At 45.8% G+C, this 25,273-nt stretch overlaps 2 protein-coding genes across 2 annotated transcripts; one reads left to right on the top strand and one right to left on the bottom strand.

Annotated features, from left to right (window-relative positions):
* Positions 1-356: 356 nt before the first annotated feature.
* Positions 357-6,558, bottom strand: LOC108925498 (4F2 cell-surface antigen heavy chain-like). Its single transcript, XM_018737486.2, has 9 exons — positions 6,366-6,558; positions 4,739-4,971; positions 4,403-4,593; positions 3,581-3,754; positions 3,337-3,431; positions 3,043-3,185; positions 1,632-1,944; positions 1,245-1,316; positions 357-1,102 (listed from the first exon to the last, which is right to left on the bottom strand). The coding sequence occupies exons 2-9, from the start codon at positions 4,945-4,947 to the stop codon at positions 755-757; spliced, it is 1,545 nt and encodes a 514-aa protein (XP_018593002.1). The 5' UTR covers positions 4,948-4,971; positions 6,366-6,558; the 3' UTR covers positions 357-754.
* Positions 6,559-15,509: 8,951 nt separating this feature from the next.
* snx15 (sorting nexin 15) lies at positions 15,510-23,308 on the top strand. The gene is made up of 8 exons (XM_018737056.1): positions 15,510-15,991; positions 16,322-16,357; positions 16,714-16,834; positions 19,525-19,640; positions 20,105-20,393; positions 21,737-21,892; positions 22,096-22,308; positions 22,654-23,308. Exons 1-8 carry the CDS (start codon positions 15,893-15,895, stop codon positions 22,764-22,766), a joined length of 1,143 nt encoding a protein of 380 aa, XP_018592572.1. The 5' UTR covers positions 15,510-15,892; the 3' UTR covers positions 22,767-23,308.
* The last annotated feature ends 1,965 nt before the right edge of the window (positions 23,309-25,273 follow it).

Below are 25,273 nucleotides of genomic sequence, written 5' to 3'. Positions count from 1 at the left end.
TATTCACATGGGTCCCCCGTCACCACATTAGAATGGCCAAGAGCGATGGCGAGCCACAGGACAGCCAAATTGTTTTCCTCGCCTCACCTGCCAGCTGAATTACTTTATAGTTAACTGTATGTAATAACTGTGTATCATTTACAACACTTTGTTCGGTGATCTGTGTTACTCCTGAGAAAAGTGCTCTATAAATTTAAGTGGAACTCAATTTGATTAAAATCTTAAAAGATGAGGTTGTTTTATAATTATTAGTTTTTTCCCCCACTGATTAGTCACAACTCCACTTTAGAAAATACTGGTTTTAATTATTATTATTTAAAAAAGGACCTCACACATAAGACACATCACAAAAATAATCACTTTCAATATTTCAGTTTTATTTTCTTTCCTTTTTCTACTGTCAATGACCAAAAGATGATTGACAAACATTTTGCATCTTGCTCAGAAACATACTTAAATAGGACAAATTTGGGATATTCTGTTCCCACAAGGTATTCGTTTCTTCTCTTCTGAAATGTCTGGAATCAGATAGTGACTGATAATGTGGAGGGACAGTAAATCTGTAAATTGCTTTTGGCCTAAGTAAAGGTCAGTGTATGTCTAGACGGTAAGTGTTATAAATTCTTTTTTTTACTGTAAATCCACCAACCCAGATTACTCCAGGTTTAATCAACAACTAAATACAGAAAAGTATCTACTGATGAGTGCTGTGAACTTCTACTGTTAGGTAGCGGACGAGCAGGTGGCAGAGCCTCTATGCGCTGTACGGGAAGCGCAGTAACACAGCCTGCCCCGACTCGAGCTCCAGCTTCTTCAGATCCACAGCACCCTCTGGAGCATGCTTGGCAGGGTCAGTGCTCAGCAGCACAGTGACCTGTTCTGGAAGGCTTTCATGGTTCAGCTGAAACTTGACAGGACTGGACCCCCAGTTGAGTACGGCAAGGTAGCGTTCGCTCTGGTCCCACTCCCGCAAGAAGGCCAGTGAGGAAGTGCTGTTGTGGAGCAGCAGGAAGTCACCGTGCTGTAGGGAGCGCTCCTTTCCTCGCCAGTCACTGAGGGTCTTAAAGAAGGAGCGACAGGACCGCTGTTGCTCACCCACCATCTGCAATAGAGAGGAAGTGATTGAAAACACTGTTTGCACACGGAAGTAAATGCACAGAGAGAAACACACACAATCATATACAAACATACATACACACACACACACACACACACACACACACACACACACACACACCCCTCACCTTCAAAGTCTCATCCTTCTCATCTGCACCTTTTTCTAAGTCCCAAACCATCTTGGGGAATGTTGTGCCATTCTGTTGAGAAATAGACAGACAAGACATACACACACACACACACACACACACACACACACACACACACACACACACACACACACACAAGTAAGTTGTTAGAACAGATTTACTACAAGGAGAGCTGTATTTTACTACTAAGGCTTGGCAGATATACAGCAAACTCATTTACAGAGTCTAATTTTATACAGGCCCAAGTTTCTTATTGCACACGGACCAGAAATGGCCATATCAACAATATCTATCATGTGTCCAACACTGGCCAGGGGTCAGGTCTAAAAGGCAAATTTCTCAACTCTTCACCAGGGAGCAGCTCACCTGCTGCTCCAGACAAATCTCATCCCCGTAGCTGAACACAGGTGTGCCTGGCAGAGAGAACACAAGCAACTGGTAGAGTTTCACTAGCTTTGAGCCAACGAGGGTGGCCAGGTGCTTCTTGGTGCTGTCACCCACACTCCAGGCCAGGCTGGTCTGGTTCTGGGATGAGTAGAGGTACTGAATGGCCTTGGCTCTCTCGGTGCCAGTGGCATTTGGCTCCAGGACCCCGGAAAGCAGCAGATCCACTCCGGAGGTGTTAAGGAGCGTGGACACTTCTGTGGCGGACGTCTTCTCAGTTACACCGATTAGGGCTCTGAAGTAGCACAAAGAAAAAGGTTCGAAGTGAGAGTCACGGCATACTGCAATTATAGTGCTCTACTCTACATTCCAATAGCTTTGTTAAATTGTCTTAAACTTACTTATAACCATGTCAGCTTAATAACATTTCCACTGATATTAACCTCAACTGTCAAACCCATTACTATTATAGTTTATTACCCACACCTTGTGACACACCAGGTCACATCAGTGATGTACCCTGAGGTCTTTTTTCCGCACGAGATACCTTCGCACATCTGACCTGACCAGCCTTTGTCTAGATAGTGTTAATCTGAACCCATAGTTCACTGCTCCTTATCTCACCAGAGTGACACAGAGAGCTGAACACAGAGCACAGAAGTTACTAGGAATGATCCAGTGTTATAGGGTATGATAAGCAACACTTAGAGGTAACTACAGTGGAAGCCAGCTGGTGGCTGAGAAGAGAAAAGCAAAAACTTCCCAACAAGAAACAAAGGGAGAAAAAGAAGCATTTGGGGAGGGTTCAAGAACTACTGGCTGCCCACCCCTCCTGAGCTCACTAAAATGGTAACAGGGACCTCAGTAATAGTTCTGAGAGGCTCCCCCGACTACTTACAAAACCTAACATGCTGTAAGCCTTGTACGGCAACTTTCCTCCAAAGCCTTCGCAGCCTACTTCGAGGGGGACACAACTTGTCCTCAAGCACCATCTTCATTAAAGTGGTGCCCCTCATTCCTAAATTAACGTTTATTCATTTAGCAGACACTTTTCTCCAAAGTGACTTACATCTCAGAGAAAAAATATAAAGACTTCATTACATTTTTCTTGATACTTTGAGGCCTTTTCACCAAACAACTTTCTAAGGGTCTGCTTGCAGAACAGGATTATGTCACCTGAGGTTCCTGGCACTGTGGGTGGCTTCCCAACCTGACCTCTTTATACGTATTTATATTATATGATCAGCTGATCTTAGGACAGCTCATTGCCAGCCTTTAGGCAGATCCAATAAAACAACCCTACATACCACTAGAGTGAGCTTTGAAGCTGATGACCAACTCCTCCCGGAGATTTAGATACTTGCCCAGTGAACAAATGACGAGGAGTTCTTACCTTTTCTTTGTGCCTTCAGTTCTGTTTGCCTGAATCATCTCTCTCAGGCTGGACCATTCACCTGGAGCAGTCTCAAGCACTTCATCAATGCCAGCCAACTGAAACCCATCCACTCCGATATCAATCCAGAGAGGCAGGGCACGCTATGGAGAATAGGGGAGGGGACAACAAGAGGTTACTTAACGCAAGTTGAAAATTCAGCCTTCCTCCCACTGACCAGGCCAAGAAGCATAACTGTTGTTCTTCTCAGAAGAGCAATTCCAGGTTGGAGGACATGGTTCTGTTCAGTCTTACCTTGAGTTTTTCCATAGTGCTGATCACTTCGGCGTTCCCAAACCAGAGATTCTGTCCATTGAAGTTAGGGGTCATGTCCACGACCACTGAAAGGCCTGGGATGGACAGACAGAGCAAACCACTTCATTCACTGCTGACATGCTCAAAGGCACATGTCAAGATTAAACAGGATGGAGAACTTTTTCCAGCTTCTAAAGTTACTTTCCAGGGGTATCAGTGAAAGACAAAAACTTTGAATTCTAACCTTTCTTGTGAGCCTTGTCTAGCAGGTTCTCAAAGTCCTCCTTGGTCCCCACATCTGGGTTGAATTTGGTAAAGTCTAACATGGTAGGCACATCCTTCTGGACTGTGTGGAGGGGTCCCACGACCAAGCCTTTCACCTTCAGCTGGTTCAGACTCTCAATTTTCTCCACTAGTCCTGGGGTGGGATAGTCAAATAATTCTTTATAAACATGTGATGCTCCTCAGACAAATTGAGCTAACTACTAATCACACATATGGACTAAGATATATATAGTATTTGAACCCTCACATGCATGCAGTACGATAACGCACTTGTATTCCTATTAACTTAAAAGCCGCAGTTCTTAATCAGGGGTCCATATTTTGCAGGGTGGCTTTGAAAATAACACTAGCAAAATATAAGTTAAAACAGAAGTACTGCTATGCCATTGCTATCTATAACACAATTCGACATGAAGGTAAGCAATTTCCAGTGAAACAAAGAGAGTTAAATCCCTGAATTTATTTATGGCTTTTTCCTTGGATGGGATCCTTATGTTTCCTCAGATCTGTAAAGGGGCCCGTGGCTTGGAAAAGGTTAAGAATGTCTAAATTAAGGCTCTGAATTGATACAGTTACAAAACCCAGTTTCAAAGAAGTGCACAGTTCGGGCTCAACAGGCTGCTGACCCTATAAAAACAATCACAAGACAAGCACAAGATACTGCCCTTGGCAACACTGCACAGCATAATTCAAACGTAGCTCTGGCTGTGGTCTCGTCACGGTCCAGCAGCCACCGCACAATCGTCACCTGTGTCCTTCAGCATCTAACATTGCTCCTCACCTTTCAGGCCGTCGTTTTCCACGAATGCATCTACATCCTGTATCTGGTACAGAGGCCCACTGTTCCACCAGTTCATCTCAGGGAGGGGCTTGCACCGGGGGGCTTGGACAATGATGACAATGGCCCCAGCCAGCATTCCAACCCAGCCAAGCCAGAAGAGAACCAGCAAGACCCAGCGTATTCTGACCCATCTGGAGAGAACAGACAGAAGGCATGAAAAATAATAGACAGGTCAAAATGCGCACACATCAGAACTGCAACCAAGTACATAAACTGGCAAGAACAACTAGACTTTGACAATCAGAAGAAGATAAGGGGTAAAAGTGGACTCCGTACCCTGGTGTCCCAGCAACCTTCATCAGTTCCTCCTTCGAGAGGCCGGTGAACTTGAAATCAGACTCCTCTGGCACCTTCACCTTGACACAGCCATTCTTCTCCGTGCCAAGGGGTGAATTTCCTGGCTCTCCGCCAGTCATCGGCTGCTTCTCCAGGTCCAGCTCATTAAGTTCTACTTCCTTCATGTCCACTTCTGTGTCCTTATTCATTTTGTGTTGAGCTATTTTAATCACCTACAGAGAATAATTAACACATTAGTACTGCCCAGGGTAAAAAAGGGTGAACAGAACAGCAAATGCAACACTACTGGCATTCAAATAAAGACATATAATTATTTTAAATATAGCTTTTTTTTGGAGAACACCAATAATAATAAAATTATACAAGTTTATGTGCTTCAAATGTCTTTTTAAAAGTTTCTAATTGTATTTTACATGATTCCTTCATTTTACATCCTGTAAGGTGTACCCCATGGCCTTGCGCCCAATGCTTTCGGGATAGGCTCCGGACCACCGCGATCCTGACCAGGATAAGCCTGTTATTGAAAATGGATGGATGGACGTCTAATTTTACATTACACTTGTACTACTTTCTAATTATGTACGTTATTCGCACAATTGTAAGTAAATGAATGACAGACTAAAACAAGGAAAAGGATCGCAACGTGGCTCCAGGCGCCACCCCTCTCGCGCCACTTTCGCGCGACGCGACACGCCAACGCTCTCGCGCAAGCGGCAAAGCGCGTGTAATATTGCATCAGCTGTCGAATGCTCCCGCTTCCTAAAAGTTTACTTTGTTCCCTAAAATGTGTTCATTACCACACAGTTAGGGTCGAATGACACGTTATGAGAACAAATAAAATAGCTGACTGGACATATTAACCTGCTGACAGAATTAAAGGCTCGAGTCGCGGGCCACGCGACTATTACGTGCCGGCGCGGGATCTCGAGACGGGAACACAATACCGGTTGATACCAGTTCTCGCAACCGGTGTCGCCTAGCAAAATAATGGAAATAAAAGTCGTAAACTAAAATACAAAGCGGCAAATTAAACTAAATGTCTAATAATTACTTCGACGGTATTTAATTTATCCACCTAAGTACTAAAGTTTGTCTTATGTCCATCTGAGCACTACACTAGGCTAGGCTAGGCAGTGTGAGGCAGCGCGTGAGGAAATCGAGCGGGTCTCCGAAATTAAAAATTAAAAATTGTTGTGTGTGTGAATGTTTTTGAGTTATAGCCTAGGCTAGGACGTTATATACTAACTAAGATTACCTACGAAGTGATACAACATGATCATGTCACTAACAGTTCGCAGAAATAAGCGTTTTATTACTAAGCTAGAACATGACAGTATTTCCTGAATTTAATTAGTTACAACATCATTCGTATTAGTACAGTTCCGTGATTAATAAGTACACGTACGCCGCGTACAGTAACAGAGTCTCTGTCAGAGAAGAGAAGTAACCTACCATAATAAATACGTGTAGGTTAATTAGTTACTGCAAAAACTAACTCTCGACTCGTATACTAGACAAACCAGACTCTGGTCCAGAGGTACCTATTTTGTTACCTTTTTCCAAAATCATATTTTGTTCTTTAAAACATAAATAAGATGAACATTACCGGCGAAGTTATCACGAGTCAGTCAGTCTTAACGGAAAGCCGTCAGTGTGCAGGTTTCTCGAAGTGTCAGTAAACTAGCGCGCGTTCCACTCGGCTTATAACGCTAGTTTATCTCGTAGCCTTCGACCGGAGTCTTCGCTTAAGGTGGCCACGCTTAACGTTCACGCCATGTTCTCGATGACACCGCACCAAATTGACGAATGGGAAGTGTTCCACCTTAAATGCAGCTCGGTCCGCCACTGTACTTTCCGTCCTCCGTTCACACGGATAAGCAGGAATGTCACAAACAAGCGAAAAGGCTTAAACTGTCGAAGTTCTCAAAGCGAAGTGAGAAAAACAACATCGAGTCGAGAGCAGGGGTTACGTGTGGGTCACGAGTCTTTTGGTGCTAAAGTTTTAGTGAAAGTCACTTATTCACGCGGTCAAGGGTAGAAAGTACAACACGGGTTGTCAGCGTGAGGCGAAAGCGGGAGCACGAGACTCCCGTTAATCTGCTTTTGGGAACAGAAGTGCTGCTGAATGACTTTCGACCTAAAAACGTGATTTATAAATTATATAAATCAAAATAGACGCCACATTTAAACATCCATCTATTATCATTAAACCACTTGTCCGCCGGGGCATTGTGGCGGTCTATGTAAATATGTATTATTTGATATTCTGACCTAGGCTATGTAGTATGTGCAGAATTTAGTGTGTATTTTAGTATAACGCGACTCGAAATATCCCAGTGTGAAATCATTCCTCTACACTTATTTTTTGCATTTGTCTCTTGCATCCTTTGTTGAAAGCTGGGCATCAGGTCTGTGTGTGTGTGTACTGTGTTGGAGAAAATGACCCAAAAGCCACAAATGAACAACTAATTGCCTCTGTTTAGGACTGAAACCATTATTCCCTTTGCTTCAGTCCCAAATACACATGTAAACTTCCCTTTTCTGAAGCACTTTTGAACTGGGCTGTAAAACTGGGCCAACTCTTGTTCCGGTAGCTGCTGCAAATAAATAATGAGAAGACCCTCACGTTGTTTTGTAACATGCAACTTGGTTCCCGAGAGAAGGAGACCTTACTGGAGCAGAGGCTGGAAATAAAATACGATTCCATATATGAAGCGAAACAAATTGAATAAGGGGATAATTACACAACACCCCATGTAAACGGTTTTCCAGTTATTCCAGAATCAAATTGTGGAAAACAACAGAGGGGACACATCTCAGAGTCCCGAAGGGTTTATTGATAGCTAAACCCATGTTCTCTCAATTTAAAAAAAAAAGAAAAAATGGTGGTAATTTCTAGAGCTGTTTGTCTTGAAATGAAATCCCTGCTGGCTTCCTGATGGAAAGCAGGACGCACACCACCGCATTTCCTACTGCAGAAATGGTGGAATTGAAGCAATCAGCTTGTCTGATTCGGCTTTCCCTTACAGAGACTGCGTTGACTAGACGTGCGATGATCGCGCTTTGATATCCCGTGTACTGTGCTCTGAACCCCCACCTCCCTGCCTCCCTGCCTCCCTTCCCCAAAGATCCCAGCACTTCTATTCCAGGAAGTAAAGCCACAGCGTGCTCCCGCCCCTCCAAAAGTGAACAATAACAGCTGGAGGCAAAAGGAAAAATGTGCAGAGCGTTGCTTATTTGCTGTAGAGCCCAGCAGGGGGTACCGGGTTATGGCGAGTACAGCCAGGGTTGCAGAGGACTCTATGATTCTTTGAACTTGCCCTCTGAACTCATTCCAAAGACATCAAGATCAACAAGACAGAACTGGACTGAACTAGTTTGAAATCCTGCTTGTTTTTACATTCGGTGGTGCTGTTAGTGCAAATGGAGTCTTTGTTTTGAGGATCCTCCTGTTTGGTGGCTGAATACGTCTAACTCGTATTCTGTATCTCTGTGTTTATTGATCTAATTGCTGACTGTTTTTTCTTCCCTGGGGTGTTCAAGGCCACGGCAGCACTGTGACTTTCCGCTATCTGAATGGATAGATCGTGGAAGAGGTGGGAAAGGTCAGCGCTTCTTCTGCATGCCTCTGTAGGACCAACATGAACAGATGAAGCCCAATGGCACAGTCCTGCAACAGTCACTCTGCAGGAAAAAATCTTTCTTCCCTGTAATTTGGGGCAAATTCAACACGCTTATCACCCTTTCTGCAACTGCATGGTGCCCTGATGGCACTGAAACCACAAAGGTCGTCATATCTGTCAGAAATCAGTTACAAGTTCAGTAAATTTCATTAAGCTGCAGAAAATTGCCCCACTTCTAGTCACACACACACACACATTTTCAGAACCGCTTGTCCCATACGGGGTCACGGGGAACCGGAGCCTAACCCGGCAACTCAGGGCGCAAGGCTGGAGGGGGAGGGGACACACCCAGGACGGGACGCCAGTCCGCCGCAAGGCACCCCAAGCGGGACTCAAACCCCAGACCCACTGGAGAGCAGGACTGTGGTCCAACCCACTGCGCCACCGCACCCCCTCCACTTCTAGTCATAGATTCAGTAATGAACCTTGGTTACACATTAGATCAATTTATAATAAATGAGAACTATAATAACGATTGTGTTTTTTTTTTTTTTTGCATAGCTGAACCTTTTATCCAAATCAGCATCCAGTGTTAACTGTTAAAATTTAATGGACACTTTTGTTGGGCCAATTCAGGTTTTAAGGGCTGGGCAGCATACTGTTTAAATACTGTTTTCCATTTACCTATCTTTACTTTTACTGGACAAGTGCAACTCCTGTATTTACCACAAAATTATGACTAATTTAAAAAAATACTTAAGGTAAAATAAAGTTAAAAAAGTATAAGTATGATTTGTACAAATAAGGTACAAATAGTGGGATCTAGATACGTTGTCTCAGTGATTATATGAAGCGGGACACTGAATAGGCCTGTTTTCATCTTAGTGTTTCACTAATCGATATTCTTGTGCCGTACGCTATGTGTAATATAGTATGTGATCCTTGAGTTTGGAGGGCAGTTTGTTCTCCATCTACCTCTTTTCCCAGAGCAGCATGCTGTTGCAGCGATGCGCTCGATGAAGGTGGCAAAGGGGGAGAACAAGAACCGGCGTGGTCAAAACAGGCAAAGGAGCCCCGAGCTGCTCCTTCGAGGACCTGTCGGAGTTAAGGTTTGAGCCTTGTATCATATCCCTCTCTCCAGCTCTCCCTTTGCTCAAACAAATTTTCTTTTTTTCAACGGGCTGACTTTAATTTAATCCCCTTTTATTGTTTTAGAGTGGAGTGTCTGAGCCAGAGGGATATGAGCTGTGTCTCTGAACCGTCCCGCTCTGTTATGCATAAGGTTCTCCGTCTCCCTGTCCAGAGTTTAACCCTTCCAGAGACGTTACCGTATTACCTCCATGTGAGCGTCTCAGTGTCTCTCTCCCCCCCAGCACCTCTCTCTCACACGACAGCATCTCCCACTCTGTGTCCCCCAGGGCAGCAGCGAGTGGACAAAGAGCAGCCTGTCTGATGTGGGCTTTGTTCTTTATCTCTCCCTCCGCCAAGCTGTCTCGCTAGGGAACAATGGCACTGTTCTGCCCCGTGACAGAATTTAGGAATGCTGGCCCTGTGCTTTCGTGCAGAGAATTTCAAACGCTGCTAGGAACAAAGCGATACAAGAGCGCCCTTAGCATTCCTTTAGTGTACAGCATTGCTTGCCTGCATTAAAATCTTAATTGTTAGGATATATTTATGCAACTTTATGGCACTGATTTGTTTCTCCACCTTCTTTGCATCTTCCGGACTCAGGTTTGCTAAAATAAGGTGCTGAACAGCTCGATAAATGAGAATTATCGTTTCAGTTAAAATGAAACAAAGGACTGCACTATACAGTTAATATTTCCTCTTTTTGCCCAGCTATGCTACAGCAGAGTACACATATATGGTGTATTTCGATATATTATGATGTTACTGTTATTTCCAAGTCTCTCTTGTTGATTCAATACCCTCATTGTACTTGTTGCAGAGATGTGCATCTGCTAAATGAATAAATGTAAATGTCGGTTTGCTGGTTTAAAGGTGGTGCAGTGGTGTACAGTGTAGCATTAGTGCTTCATACCTCAAAAACTGTAGATTTGAATTTGGCCCCATCTTCTACCATGTTTCCAGGGATCACTTCAACCTTGTGCAGGGATATAGTTTCTGAAAATAGATGGATGATTCCATTTTTCTGTCCCATCCATGTTTCCTTTCATCAGGGTGCTTAACTCCCTACAAGATTTACAGCACTCTATTTTAATGTTCCACACATTTTCTCATGAAATAAGAGGCATTTCTTTGCAGACAACTGTATGATGAGGCTGAGTGAAGACCAGCAGGCTCTGAGTCCTGGAATGGGCTTTTCCTGCTTTATACAATATTATTTCACTTAACCAGCAACTTAAAAGCTGCCGACTCCTCTCAGCTGACTCCTAGTAGGTACATTAGCACCACATTTCTTCGTTATCTGCTCCTTGGTTGAGGGCCTCACCCTTTCTTTCGACAGCCACATTTTTATTGCATTTGAAGAACAAAGTGTCCACACATATTGCGAGAAGTCATCCGTATACACGCCTCCCCCCCCAGACAGAAAGACGGCATCACAGAGAAACTCATTAACGGACACTGCCTTGCAATGGTGCATTATGATAAATGATGTTAACTGCTGTGGTAATTGTAATGTCATTTGGTGTTTTTTTTTTTTTTTTTAGCAAAAATGGGTTTCAGTTTTTAACCTCAGGAATGCATACAAAATCTATCATTGAAACTAATGGTAGATATGTCTTTAAGTTAAGAGAACTGACCTTTCGAGGATTTTTTTAGTAATACATTACCCTGAGAAGGTGAGGGAAAACTCTCCTAGTTAGCGGCTACATTAAGGAGCAGAAGAGAGACAAGGATGCACAGTGCCCCCTATTGTGTGATGTTCTTAACAGTCACTGTACCTCTGTATAACATGCCTATATTAATAAACACACTGTAGAGAACAAAGTTTTAAACAGAATCATATTTAATATCACGTGTATCTTCTATACTTTGACTCAGACGCACTCCACAGGAAGAAAAAAATCACTAATCACAGAAACATCGCAAACAAAATTAATTTTAAGGGTCTTTTTCTATAGAGTACAACACCAATATGTGCAGTTATTATAATTAGTTACAGACAAATTGCAGTTTATCTCACACCCCCACCCTCACACAACACTGAAATGCCTTTGAGGCTCTGAAGAAGCGGTTCACTTCCGCACCCATCCACAAACACCCTGACCTGATGTTGCTGTTCGTGGTGGAGGTGGACGCATCAGTGATTAGGGTAGGCGCGGTCCTTTCCCAATGACAAGGTAACCTGGCGAAGTTATATCCTTGTGCTTTTTTCTAATGGAAATTGTCTCAGACTGAACAAAACTATGACATCGGCAACTGGGAACTGTTGGCTGTCAAGGTGGCGCTCAAAGAATGGTGGCATTGGCTAGAAGTCGCTGTACACCCATTCGTCGGGTTGACGGACCATAAGAATCTGGAACACCTCCAGACAGCCTGACACTTAAACCCTCGACAAGCCAGGCAGGCTCTCTTTTTCACAAAGTTTCACTTCACTGTGACTTACTGACCAGGCAGTAAGAACACCAAGGCTGATGCCCTGTCTCGAGTGTATGCAGGAGCTTCACTGTCAGATGCCCCTGAATTCATATTGCCCAAGCATTGTGTGGTTGTCCCTGTGCAATAGCAATCCCTCCAGGAAGCCCAAAAAGCAGAGCCCAGCCCCCCTGAGAAGCTGGCCGGTAAACTTTACTTCCCGACACGCATATGAGACCAACTCTCCTGCTGTGGGCCCATGACACTCCAGCAACCAGGCATCCGGGCTTCAGTAAGACCCAGTCCCTCCTCCAGAAACAGTTCTGGTGGCCTTCCCTCCGAGAAGATGTCTGGAACTGCGTCATGGCCTGTGTGACATGTGCACAAGCCATGACCCAGAAGCCAGCAGGATTCCTTGAGCCGTTGCCTGTGCCAACCTGTCCATGGTCCCACATAGCTCTTGACTTCCTTGTAGATCTCCCGGCCTTGGAAGGTACGACTACGGTGCTCACAATCATTGACCGGTTCTCCAAAGCATGTCGACCTGTCCCTCTCCCCAAAGTCCACACAGCCCTCGAGACCGTGGAACTACTTGTCCACCACGTTTTTCATCTCTCGGGCTTTCCAGAAAACATAGAATCTGACCGAGAGCCTCAGTTCACCTCCCGGGTGTGAAAGACCATTTGACGAAAGTTGGGGGTGTTGGGGAGGCTATCATCCTCAGGCAAATGGGCAAGTCGAGAGGCTACAACAAGACATTAGTTGCTTCCTAAGCAGTTATTGTGCCAGTAGACAACATCAGTGGGTACGGTACTTACCTTGGGCAGAATACACCCACAACTTGCTTACTCATACATCTACAGGTCTCTCCCCTTCCAATGCGTGTTGGGTTATCAACCGCCTTTGTTCCCCTGGCACCCCAGTTCAAGTGACATGCCCGCAGTAGATGCCTGGTACAAGGAGAGCGCAGAGACTTGGCAGGCCGTTCAAGAACACCTGCTGAAGAGCAACGAGAGAACCAAGCGACTGGAGGATTGCAATTGGCGTCCGCTCTTATTCATGCCAGGACAGAGGGTCTGGCTGTCCACCGAAGATCTCCAGTTGAGACTCCCTATGAAGAAACTCAGTCCCAGATACATCGGTCCATTCAAGGTCCTCCGCCGTGTCCCCCACAACTACGGGTAAATCCAACGTTTCATGTATCCCTCCTTAAGCCCTGTGCCACCTCTGGGCACCAACCGGCACTAGACACTGCGCCGCCACCGCCTATACAGGTCGGGGAATGCCCGCCTATGCTGTCCGAGAACTGCTGGACTCCCAAGAGCTCCAGAATTTGGTGGACTGAGAGGGTTATGGTCCAGAGGAATAATGTTGGGTGCCCATGTGGGATGTCTTTGACCCCATTCTTGTTTCTTCTTTCCACAGGGACCATCCGGATCGGCCAGTGCCCAGGCCCCGGGGGCGTCCTCCTAGACATCATGGAGCGGCCGATGCCTCGCATAACTCCAAGACACCACTGGCTGATCAAAGAGCAGGGATATAAAGGGCGGCACCGAACACAGCAGCTTGTGGAACCTCAGTTCAGCCTACCTCACCCACAGCATCCTAGCGCTCCTCTCGAGTTCCTCTGTGCCCCTGTTCCCATGCCTGTTTGCCTTTGTCTCCCTGGTTTCTCCGACCCACAGCTTGCTTCCTGATGACGCCCTGTGGATTCTCTCAAAATGACGTTTGCTCCTCGCTGACCTATTGCCTGTTTATCAACCACGAGTTTTCGCCTGTGTCATGCCATCGGACGGGAAAGAGCGATGGACTCAAGTGCAGTGCTCTCAGGGAAAGGACAAGAGAGTAGTCAGTGGACAGGCAAGCGTCAAGCAAGGGACGAACGTTATCAAACGGAGTAGTCAGAATCATAGTCGGGGAAGCCAGGCAAGAGATCAGGAAACTGGTAAGACAAAACACGGGAGGCACAGAGCACAAAGTATCACAGAGGCTGGTGGTTGCTCTGAGAAGAGGTTCCGCATTGCGAGGCTTTGGGGGCACCCTTTTATCCTGTGATCCTTTGACGAGTCGCAAGTGGAGCTGATGGACCGGCAGGCATGACAGCCTGTCCCTTGAATAAAACCTGTGCACCTGCAATTGGGTCCATTGCCTCTCTGCTGCTCAGTGAATATGACAGTTTAATTTGGATAAAAATAATAAAAATCACTCACTTTTGTGAACTGCTTATCCTGGTCACAGAATCACAGGGTCCAAGGCAGAGAGGGTATATGCTGGATGGGACACCAGTCCATCACAAGGTTAATAATAATAATAAAGTACCTGGTGTCTTTTTACAAGGAATCTTAGAATGCTAGAGGCACTACAGTGAGCATATTACAAGTACCTACCCATCCACACTACAAAGCAATGATAGCAATGTCATACACTCAAATGCTAAAGGAATTGCCAATTCACCTGGAACATGTCTTTCGACTGTTGGAGGAAACTTATGTGAATACGCAGAGAACATGCAAACACCACACAGGTAGACTGCAAACACCAAAGCTGTTCAAGTGACAAGCCTTGATAAGTACCCTGGTGCTCAATTAATTATTTATAAGAACTCATCCTTCTTAAAATGCAACACAGGTTAAGTGTGATACCATAAATTCTTGTCATAAGCAAGTCCTAACTCATGACTGTGAAATGTTACCATGAAGTAGCATGAAGATCAGGCCCAGAGGCACAGGCCAGCAACACACCAGTGTCACAGAGGTGCACAAGGAGACAAAGAGGAGTATTCATCTCTCTTATACCTAGAAAAAGCATGTCATTTGAAATTAGGCAAAGAAGGAAAGCAAAACAAGGGAGTCTACCTGCAGAGCACACTGAAGGAGGCCACGTTCTCTATGCAAATATCATTGCTTTTTCAGTCTACTAACTTGGTGTGACGTTAAAGTTATTTGTACCAACCGCTACGGGCAACAACAACCCAACCAAGAATGAAACACACCCACTGCATAGAGAATTTAGTTTATTCCTCTCTTTCACCACATCCAAGCGGTTCCACTTTTACTACTGGTCAATAAAATTGTCATGTCTGCTATAAAGAAAGCAGATCTCATTGTGGCCGATCGATGACTCCTATCTCTCACCGGAGCCCCCGGCCTCTACTGGAACATATATCACCCTTGAAAACATAACACATGCCTGCAGCTATCTTCACTAAGAAGTTCTTCACGCACATCCCTCAACTCTCCTCTATGTCCCTGCCGGTCCATCTTGCCGTTTGGTGTTGTTCACTGGAACAGAGAACCTCATGCCATACCATCCTCACTGCTAGTCCAAAGCCTGGACTGTGGTCTTTCACCTTTCAGCCAATACACTCTACCCAGCTCGTGGTGCGAGTTATAGCAATACCAGCTTCTGCCATCAAGCCTCTCCAGATGTTACACTGCACTCTGGCACAAGTTGTGTTTCAGCTGCCAAAGTGTTCCCGCGTGTCTCCCCCAGCAGCCTGCATCGGGTTCGAGACTGGTTACGGCCTACAAGACCTTCAGTGGACTATCACCATCGCAACACTTGAGCCAGAATGCAGTGCCCTCCACTTCGTTTGCGCCCTTCTTTCTCGTATTTTTTCTATTTATATCGGGTAACGTCCACATCTTTTTCGACGGGATATTATCGATAAATTTATTTCAGGACGGGACCACATTTGACACTGTAACAAGGCCCTAATCGTTCTCTTATTTCTGTAAGATCTGGTTGACAAAAGGCACGGTAACGTAAAAAGCTCGTGCTACTACCGTTGTGCACGCACGCCGCTTATGACGTCATTTCCTACTTCCATACGCACAGGGCCGGGGCGCAGTCGGAACATGCGCATGCGTGACGCCAATCCGGAAGTGTTCGCGAAGGAACCCAAACATCGGGGGCGAGGAGAGCCGTGCGGACGGAGCGCAGCCCGCCGAGACCCGTCGATGAAGCACGGATGTCTCGGAAAGCGAAGGAAGAGTATCATCGGTTCTTCTCCGTGAGAGACCCACGCACGCACGAGAAGGGATACACGGAGTATAAAGTCACAGCTCGGGTCCGTGGGAGTCGCGTCTTGTGGGGAATGTTGGGTAGTTGTGTGTGTTGTGAGCGTTAACTTTGTTGTCACGTGCTCAGTAGCTCGTGCTGCTGTCCTGTACCAGTGAAAACACTGGATTATTATTTATGGCGGGAATAAATCTTGATCCCGGGACAAGCCGCTCTCCCGCTGCTGTCGCACCCCAAACCCATTCCCATCGCCCCCCGCCAACAGCAGTAAGGCTGTTTAGTGCCTCTCAGTGTGTGTTCACTTCCTGATGTGTCTTTAAATGCCTTTTGTTTTCGGAGTGTGGAGAACTAATCGCCAGGTCTCACCTCGTATTCGCAGTTTGTCTCAAAGAAGAAGCCGGAGGATGTCAAAGAGGTCAGTATTGTTCATCGGCGGGAGCCGGATGCTCCTCGTCTTCTGTTTTTCCTCATTGAAAGTCTGCTTGCTCTTCTGTTCCAACCCAACAAAAGCTGCCCGAAGTCAAATTCACACCGAAGATCATGCACCGGAATTGAACGGCACAGGCTGCTTTATGCGAAGTGTCTTCTCGAGATTAAGAACTGAAACTGCCTGCTAAGGGGGCGCTGGATTCGGTGTTCCCGCAGTGAGAGAGAGAGAAACGGAAGCATTCCGATCGCAACCGTTGTGTTGAAATTCCTTCCCCGCTCGCGTTCCAACGCGCAGCTGAAGCGGTGCTCGCGTCACACTACTGCTGCTGTGTGGTTGTGCAGGTGGTGGTGTGGAGGAGGTACACGGAGCTGAAGAAGCTGCACGGAGAGCTGTCCTATACTCACCGCAACCTTTTCCGACGCCAGGAGGACTTTCCCCCCTTCCCTCGTGCCCAGGTCTTCGGTGAGGTTCTCTAGATGCCTGAAAAGTCCCTCCACCACTCCTGACTTGTACCTTATGCCTTTTGTTTGCAGATGGTCCCTGAAATAAGGTTTTGCTCTGGACTCATTCAGTTTTCTGCAGATTTTGGACACCCCCTTCCCAAATTACACATGTAGTTAATTTAAGTGAAAAGTAGTAAACAACTGCTACTGGAAACACACACACATTGTCTGAACCGCTTGTCCCATACGGAGTCGCGGAGAACCGGAGCCTACCCGGCAACACGGCGTAAGGCCGGAGGGGGAGGGGACACACCCAGGACGGGACGCCAGTCCATCGCAAGGCACCCCAAGCGGGACTCGAACCCCAGACCCACTGGAGAGTAGGACCCGGTCCAACCCACTGCGCCACCGCACCCCCGGTCTACTGGAAACAGTGCATTTAAAAAAAATAAAAAACACATTTGCAACTGTTGATGCGCGGTTACCTTTTATTTCACAAACTTTAAAATATAGGATCAAGGAAAATAGTAGTTGTGGCATGTGTAAAAAGTTTGGACACCCTGCTTAATCAGTATTTAGTAACAACCCCTTTGGCACATATCACAGCTTCTAAATGCCTTTTGTATCCAGCTAAGAGTTTTTCAATTCTTCTTATAGGGATTTTTTGCCCACTCTTCCTCGCAGATCACTTCTAATTCTGAGAGATTCTTGGGCCGTCTTGCATGCAGAGCATGTTTAAGATCTACCCGCAGATTTTTAATGATGTTTGAGTCAGGGCGCTCGCTGTGAGGGCTGTTCCAGAACCTCCAGCTTGCTTTTCTCCAAGTAGCTCATGGTGGTTTTTGAAGTATGTTTAGGATCACTGTCTTGTAGAACCCATCCCCTTTTAGCTTCTACAACTTCTTGGCTGACTGTTTAACATTGGCGTTCAGAATTTGCTGATATTTAGCAGAATCTGTTCTTCCCTCTAGTCGTACAATGTTTCCTGTGCCCCTGACTGCCACACAATCCCGAAGCATAATGGATCAACCCCCCATGTTTAACAGTTGGCAAGGTGTTTTTCTTCATCAAATGCTGTTCCTTTTCTCCAAAGAAACCTTTATTGATTGTGGCCAGATAGCTGCATTTTTACTTCATCAGTCCACAGCACTTGTTTCCAAAAGGCCTCTGGCTTGTCTAGGTATGTTGTTTTGCATACTTCAGATATTGACTTTTGCGATGAGGTCGCAAGTAAGCCTTCATCCTGATGACTCTTCCATGCAGATCATGTTTATGGGATGGTGCACCACCAGTCCTGTGTCAGCCAAACCTTCCTGCAGGTCCTTTGCAGTCATATGAGGGTTTGCCTTTGCCTTTCTGACCAGCATACAAGCAGTCCTCTCAGAAAGTCTACTTGGTCTTCCACATCTTGCCTTGACTTCCACCTACCTGCCATTTCTTGATGACATTATGGACAGTGGAAATTGCAAACTGGAAGTGTTTTGCAATCTTTGTATCGCTTTCCTCTGCTTTGTAGGCATCAATTAGCTTCATTTTCAGATCCTCACTCAGTTGCTTAGAGGAGCCATTGGTTGTTTGGAAGTCGGTGTATTAAGCTCTGCAATTATCAAGAGGAGACAGCTCTTAATGGCTATTAAGGCCTAATGAGGTTATTAGGATCAAGGACCTTGCAAATAAATCAACACTGGACAAGTGGAATGGTGTCCAAACTTTTCCACATGCCACAATTACTATTTTCTTTGTTCCTATGTTTTAAAGTTAATGAAATAAAAAGTAACTGTGCAATAACATTTGCAAATATATTGTTTTTTTAACACACTGCTTCAAGCAGCAGTTGCTTACTACTTGTCACCTACAAAATTAACTGAAAATGTAATTTGGCCAGAGGTACCCAAACTTTTGCAAAGTGATAGCAAAACATACATTTTAAAACTTTTTTTTTTTTCTGTAAGAAAGAATGGACAACTTTGCTAATGTGGAACAGAGGTATAAATAGAGGAAACGTAAAAACTTGGGTCGTACTGTATAAATCACAGTTGGCGCTGAAAACGCACAAAAGATGACACTGGCTTAAGAATCAATCAGCAACATGTCATTTTTCCTAGCATTTTTATCTATTATTTACTGTGTTTGATAACACAGTCTGTACTGTTATACTGCGTAATAAGTAACAGTTACTGTATTTAGATCATTTTTTTTTTGGATGCTGTGCAAATACTGTAGTATTACAGTGAATGAACACAGTAGTGCAAGGAGACATTCCTGTATAAAACACACAGTACTGTTCTTTAAAGGGTATGTACTGGTATGGTGTTTTCTTAACAAAAAAAAAACACCTTTCGTAATCATAAAAGACAGTTTCAGAAGAAAAGTATGAAAATATAAATTTTTTTTTATTTATTTATTTAAAAATTTCAAGTGTTCTCTGAAAAGACGTGGTCTGAAATTAGAAGTAATCCGTTGGCAAAGCAGTGTATAACAGGGTACTGCCCAGCCAGGACCCTTGGTACATTCTTCTTGTTTGTTTGCATAACCCAAGTATGCTTTGTGCAAATCTGAGTTCCTCTACTTAAAGTTGTTGACTAAATGAATAAATATAAAGAACAGGGAAAAAATGTGAAGAAACTTTGATTGCTGCATAGAAACCAGCCGTGATGCATAGTTTTATACTGGCTCATCCCCTGATTCTCCTGCTTCTTTTGCTGCAAGGACGGTTTGACGAGGCGGTGATTGAGGAAAGGAGGAAGGCAGCAGAGGCCATGCTTCTCTTCACCACCAACATTCCTGCTCTGTACAACAGCCCACACCTCAAGGACTTTTTCAGGGTGAGGCGACGCAGCCTGCGCACACGCCACACACACACCGCACAAACGCCACACATAGCTGTCATAAGCCACCCCGTACCCTCCATTCACGCCCCCTCCGTGCCGAATCCAGAGCACGGTTTTCAGCAGAGACTCAAGCACTCGTGTCACAGTAATCACTGATCTAATTTGAAGAGCAAATGATGCCACCCACCATTCCACCCACATGATACTACAGAATCACACGGCCTACTCTTTTAAAGCAGAGTGCTGCTCTATAGCATGACATTCCGCTGCACTGCCCAGCACCGAGTGGAGCCATGTGTGCGCTGAATGAGAAACTTCTGTCTGCTGTAAGACATGTCCCTCATTTTAGAAGATATCCAGTGTTCCTGTGTCTGTGGAGGTATTCTGCTCCGAAAGCTGAAAGGAGAAGGCTAACCCCAGCCCTTTTCTGTCTACCTTTCACACTCTTCTACTTTCAGGGTGGGGAGATGAGAAGGCCATTAGACATTACCGCTATCCCCTCTTCCACATCCCTGCCTCCTCCTCTCATACCGCTACCTCAAGCGTCTTCAAATGACTGGACAGAAGAAGAAAGGGGGACTGAGGCACCAGCCCTACCACAGGAGGTGTGCTCAGCCTTGGGGGTCGAGCTGGAGGAGCCGGAGGCTGCGGTGGAGGCCTGCAGTGACATGGAGAGCAGTCCCGCACAGATGACCGATGCAGAGACAGAAGCAAACCCAGAGAGCGACGCACATTCGCCCCTCGGAGGTAATGCAGGATGTTACACACACAGACTCGCGTTAGATGTGCAAAAGGGCCCAGAGTTTTGTGTAAAGTACCTTCAATTCTGACCAGCTGTGTTAGTACCATCTTGTGTAGGGATTAGGTATGAAAGAACATTTACCCAGAAATCTTATACGGATTCTTCCACATTATGTTTCTTCATTTAGCTGACACTTTTCTCCAAAGCACCTTGTAATTTTTTACCCATTTATACAGTTAGGTCATTTTACTGGACAATTTAGGGTAAGTACCTTGCTCAAGGGTAGTACAGCTGGAGATGAGATTTGAACCTGCAGCCTTTGTGGCCAAAGGCAACAGCGCTAACCATTACACTACCCGCTGCCCCCTAAGCCTTGTGAGATATGCGACCATAAATTTGTGATTACACAAAACAGTAATAGTTCATATGTTATAAACTATACTTACTAATTATTTTTGTAGTAATTATAATTATAAACATGTTTATAAAATAAATGTAAAATATATTATAATTTGGGGGCTGCGGTGGCGCAGTGGGTTTAGCCGGGTCCTGCTCTCTGGTGGGTCTGGGGTTCGAGTCCTTCTTGGGGTGCTTCGTGACGGGCTGGCATCCTGTCCTGGATGTGTCCCCTCCCCCTCCAGCCTTACGCCCTTTGTTGCAGGGTTAGACTCTGGCTTGGCACGACCCCGCTTGGGACGAGTGGTTATAGACATTGTGTGTGTGTATATTGTAATTACCAAAAAAAGAGACAAAAAGAAAAAAATGATTCAGCATTATATAGGCTATTGAGTTCTGTATGTGATAGTGATATGGTGACCTGTTTTTTCTCCACTGAGGTGCTCACACACACAAAATTAAGGGTGTCGTGATTCACTCAGGAGGGGGTTAAGACACAGTAGCTCACCAGCAAGCTCTGGTGGCCTGAACTGTGTTCACAAGTGCTATTCATACACATTCTGCCCTTGACACCATGTTTGCTTGTAATACTGTACTAATGCTGACAAGGGAGCATCTGGTAGTGTAGTGATTGGAGCTGCTGCCTTCGGATCCAAAGGCTGCAGGTTCGAATCCCACCTCCGACAATAGTAGCCAGCTGTATAAATGAGTAAATAACTAAGTTGCTTTGGAAAAAAGCACCAGGTAAATTAATAAGTATAAATATCAGTATTTTGTTATATTGTACTGTAAGCAAGGATTAAGAGAACTGTATATGTCACTCATGTATTTGGTAGCTACCATGTGTTCTTTTATTTTTTCACCACTTTGTGTTTTTCTAAGGCATTTTAAATAGCTCATGTTCTTTCATTTTATTTTTGACCTACTTTGTGTTTGTTTCTTCTTCTTCAAGCAAGAAGCCCCTCCGCGAATTTCAGAAGGAAGCTGTCAGAATCTCAGGAGGAGCTGGACTTGCTGTTTGACTCTGTGGGGGAAGGACATCTGGATGAAGCCCCACTATCTCTTTCAGAGACTGATCTTGCCGTCTTCGATCCTTGTGCCAAAGAAGGTTAGTTATGTATTGGCCATCACATAACAATGCATAATACTATGGTACACATAACCATTATACCCTTATGAAGTTTCTTTACTTGACTTTTATTAATCGATTCAGCTGTTAGTACAAATGGATATGCAATAAATGTGTTGATTTTTGTTTGTTTTTTGTGGGGTTTTTTTTTTTTGGATTTGTTGTTTTGTTCCTCCCTGTAGATCTAGCCAGTGCATCACATGACCACTCTGAGCTGCTGTCGCTCCCGCTGGCCGGCCCAGACAGTGCTCTAGGATCAAGTGCGGAGGGGGCATACCTCACCCAGGCAGCCGACGAACTGAATGCAGCCATGGAGAAGGAGAAGGAAGGGGAGTACAATGGCGCCATACTCCGGTACAAAGCTGCTGTGGACATTCTGATCAAAGGAGCTCAGGGTAAGAGAAGAATGCTGTGGTTCGTGTTAGGAAGGGACAGTACTCATTTAGTAACCATTTAGTAACTTGTGCTGTTGCTCTGTAAACTCTGCACCTGAATTGAGGCACATTAATATTTGGCTGCTACATTTGTCCACGGCGGCATGCGAAAGGGATCCAGTTGTGCTGAGCGCTAACGGTCAGAATACGATTCAGAGGGATGCTTTCGTAGTACAAGTATGTCCTTGTGTTTTCGAGACCAGCATTTCATCCGTAATAGCTCAGCGCTCCGGTTAGGTTTCTGCCTGTGATCATACCAGCTCAACTGAGAAAGAGGAAATGTGACACGTTTCCTCTGTCTCTCAGTGGACCCGGACCTGCAGCGCAGGCAGTCCGTGAAGAGGAGGACCGCGGAGTACTTGAAGCACGCCGAAATGCTGCTCTCGCTGCAGACTTCCACTCGGGAGCACGATACGTAGGCGGGAGCAGGCCCTTCGCGCGCACACACTCCAACCTTCGTGCACATTCCCACTCCCTCTGCCTTGGACTGGGACACACAGTCTCTGACACACGCATATACCAACAACCCTTGAGCACAATATAACAAAACACTATTATAAATTCCATCGCAATAACAGGAAAGTTATAGTGACAAATATTTAACCTGTTTAGTTACAATAAAAAAGACATGTTGAAAAGCCTTAATCAGGCCACTGATCCACTGATCTTGGTTGATCTTTATTGATTTCGAGCATTAGGATTTGTTTGTCTATGGTTTTCTTGTAAATCAGGTTTGTACTGTACTGTATGTCTAACCGACTTTTAATAAAGAAGCGACAGCGCGCCGGGTTGCGGTTGCAGTTGCAGTGACGCGGTTCGGCTACCGGGTGTCGCTGCAGACACAAGGCCGATCTCGTGCCAAGCGAGTGCATCGGAGAGCGCGTGCACAACAAAGGAAAAATGTGTGGAAATGAGGCCCTCGCTTAGGAATACATATTGACACACCTAGTCACTTCCCTGCACAGGAGATGGGGTGCGAGGGACGGGGAGATAACCAAATCGGATGAGGGGAAAGGCTGGGCTGATTAAAGGATAACTGTGGATGATCCCCTTTGCTCTCGCTACAGAAACATGGCACCCCCCCCCCACCATCGCTCTGCTCTCTGTCCCTGGGCTGTTGTTTTTGTACAGCGGAAAGAGTGTGAAAGGACACGAACAGTGAGGTGCAGTGACAGGGGAGGGGGAGGCAAAAAGAAAAAAAAGCATAAATGTGGAAAACGCGGGCGAGGTGGATGGTGTCAGTGCATTAGCATGCAGCGTGTGTCAGTACTCTCTCCGCCGCCTCTCCTTCTCCCTCTCTCCACTGTCCAGGACAATTATGCCATCAACACACTCCAGGCAGAGAGAGGATAATTGCAAACTGAAAGTGTGTGTGTGCGTGTGTGTGTGTGAATATAAATGTGTATATAAACTAAGACCCTCTTTGTGTCAGCCCTGCATGTTCGCATCAGTGTGCAGACAAATGACATGATGAGTTGCTGTGTGTGTGTGTGTGTGTGTGTGTGTGTGTGTGTGTGTCAGTCCTCCTGGATGAGCAGCTGTTTGCTCTGCTGAGTGGAGTGGACTCCGAGATCCTCTATTATAAACTTGGACATGCGGGCTTTTCAACACGGAGATGCGCAATAACACCTCTAAACGGTGCACAAGCCCACGTAATGACCGAGCAGGACGGTATCAGCACCCTGTTGTAGAGCGAAAACACAGTAATTCCACGGCCCACCCTGCTTCCCTCTCCGTCTGCCTGCCCATTCACTAACAGGCAGCACGGGATAAACATGGGGCATTTAATCTTTAATTCCACCCCACCCCACCCCACCCCACCCCCACCCCCCATCTCGATATGCCTATCCTCTCCCTTGACTGTCCCTCCCTCCCACGTACTCTCGTACCCTCTCGTTTACAGCGCCTCTCTGTATACCCCTATATCTCCTCTTTTGTCACCTTGCCCAAGGCTCTGTGAGTGCTCTCTCTCTCCGCTCTCCATGGGAATCAATGGCCAAACCCTTTCGCTCTCCATCAGTTCCCTCCAGCCTCATGCACACCCCCGTCCCTTGATCCATCTCCCTCGGACGCCGCATGCCTATTCCTTTATTTATTTATTTGTTCCTTTATTCATTTCTCTATTTATTCATGTCAGAACCAAGCTGGCCGAGGCAGGAAAGCCGCTGGCCTTGGTTGCTTCGGAAGTTACACGCTGACTCACAACGGATACCTTAAGCAAGCCCGGCGAGGTGCGTCTTTGGGTAAATATTTTTTCCAGAAATAGTCACTCAGGATTCCGTGTGAACGCTGGTTGATATGACTAACTTGTATGATGTAAGGCTGAACTCTAACACACATTGTCTGAGACCGCTCGTCCCAAGAAGGGTCACGGCAACACAGGGCGCAAGGCTGGAGGGGGAAGGGATACACCCAGGGTGGAACGCCAGTCCATCACAAGGCACCCCAAGTGGGACTCGAACCCCAGACCCACCGGAGAGCAGGCCCTGGCCAAACCCGCTGCCCACTGAGCCCCCCTAAACTCTAACGGTGCCATGGAATTTGCTTTTGCTGAAGGAATTAGGGAGTGGGCCTGCGGAGGTAACCGGCCTTCGCAGAGGAGGTCATCGCTTTGTCGATGCACGGCTTTCAGCTGGAGTGCGTTACTGTGAAATACTTTATTTGCACCTTGGCGGCACACTCATGGCCTTCCTGCTTACACCACTCCCATTGCCCAGGAGCCCGTTCTTATACGTACAGTGACACAAACCTATAAATGATTATTTCCGTCCTGTCATCTCTCAGCATTCCTCAGTAACCAGGCATTGGCAGAAGGGCTGTGCTCATCGTCCTTTGTATCGATCAGTTAAATGAGTTTTTGAAAACCTTTGTTACAGTCTGCGTTTCCATAACAACATGACCACCTTTTTCTGCTGCTGCAGTTGTT

Source organism: Scleropages formosus, chromosome 13, assembly GCF_900964775.1.
Source record: "Scleropages formosus chromosome 13, fSclFor1.1, whole genome shotgun sequence".
NCBI classification, from domain to species: domain Eukaryota; kingdom Metazoa; phylum Chordata; class Actinopteri; order Osteoglossiformes; family Osteoglossidae; genus Scleropages; species Scleropages formosus.
Note: the sequence above shows the minus strand (reverse complement) of the source record. Positions and strands in the feature narration are given on the sequence as shown.

Coding starts and splice junctions, on each gene's coding strand:
- LOC108925498 (XM_018737486.2), bottom strand. CDS start 4,947: ATGAATAAGGACACAGAAGTGGACATGAAGGAAGTAGAACTTAATGAG. Junction 4,594..4,738: donor AAGGTTGCTGGGACACCAGG/GTACGGAGTCCA, acceptor TGTTCTCTCCAG/ATGGGTCAGAATACGCTGGG. Junction 3,755..4,402: donor GGAAAACGACGGCCTGAAAG/GTGAGGAGCAAT, acceptor ATCCCACCCCAG/GACTAGTGGAGAAAATTGAG.
- snx15 (XM_018737056.1), top strand. CDS start 15,893: ATGTCTCGGAAAGCGAAGGAAGAGTATCATCGGTTCTTCTCCGTGAGA. Junction 16,358..16,713: donor AGCCGGAGGATGTCAAAGAG/GTCAGTATTGTT, acceptor GTGGTTGTGCAG/GTGGTGGTGTGGAGGAGGTA. Junction 19,641..20,104: donor ACCTCAAGGACTTTTTCAGG/GTGAGGCGACGC, acceptor TTCTACTTTCAG/GGTGGGGAGATGAGAAGGCC.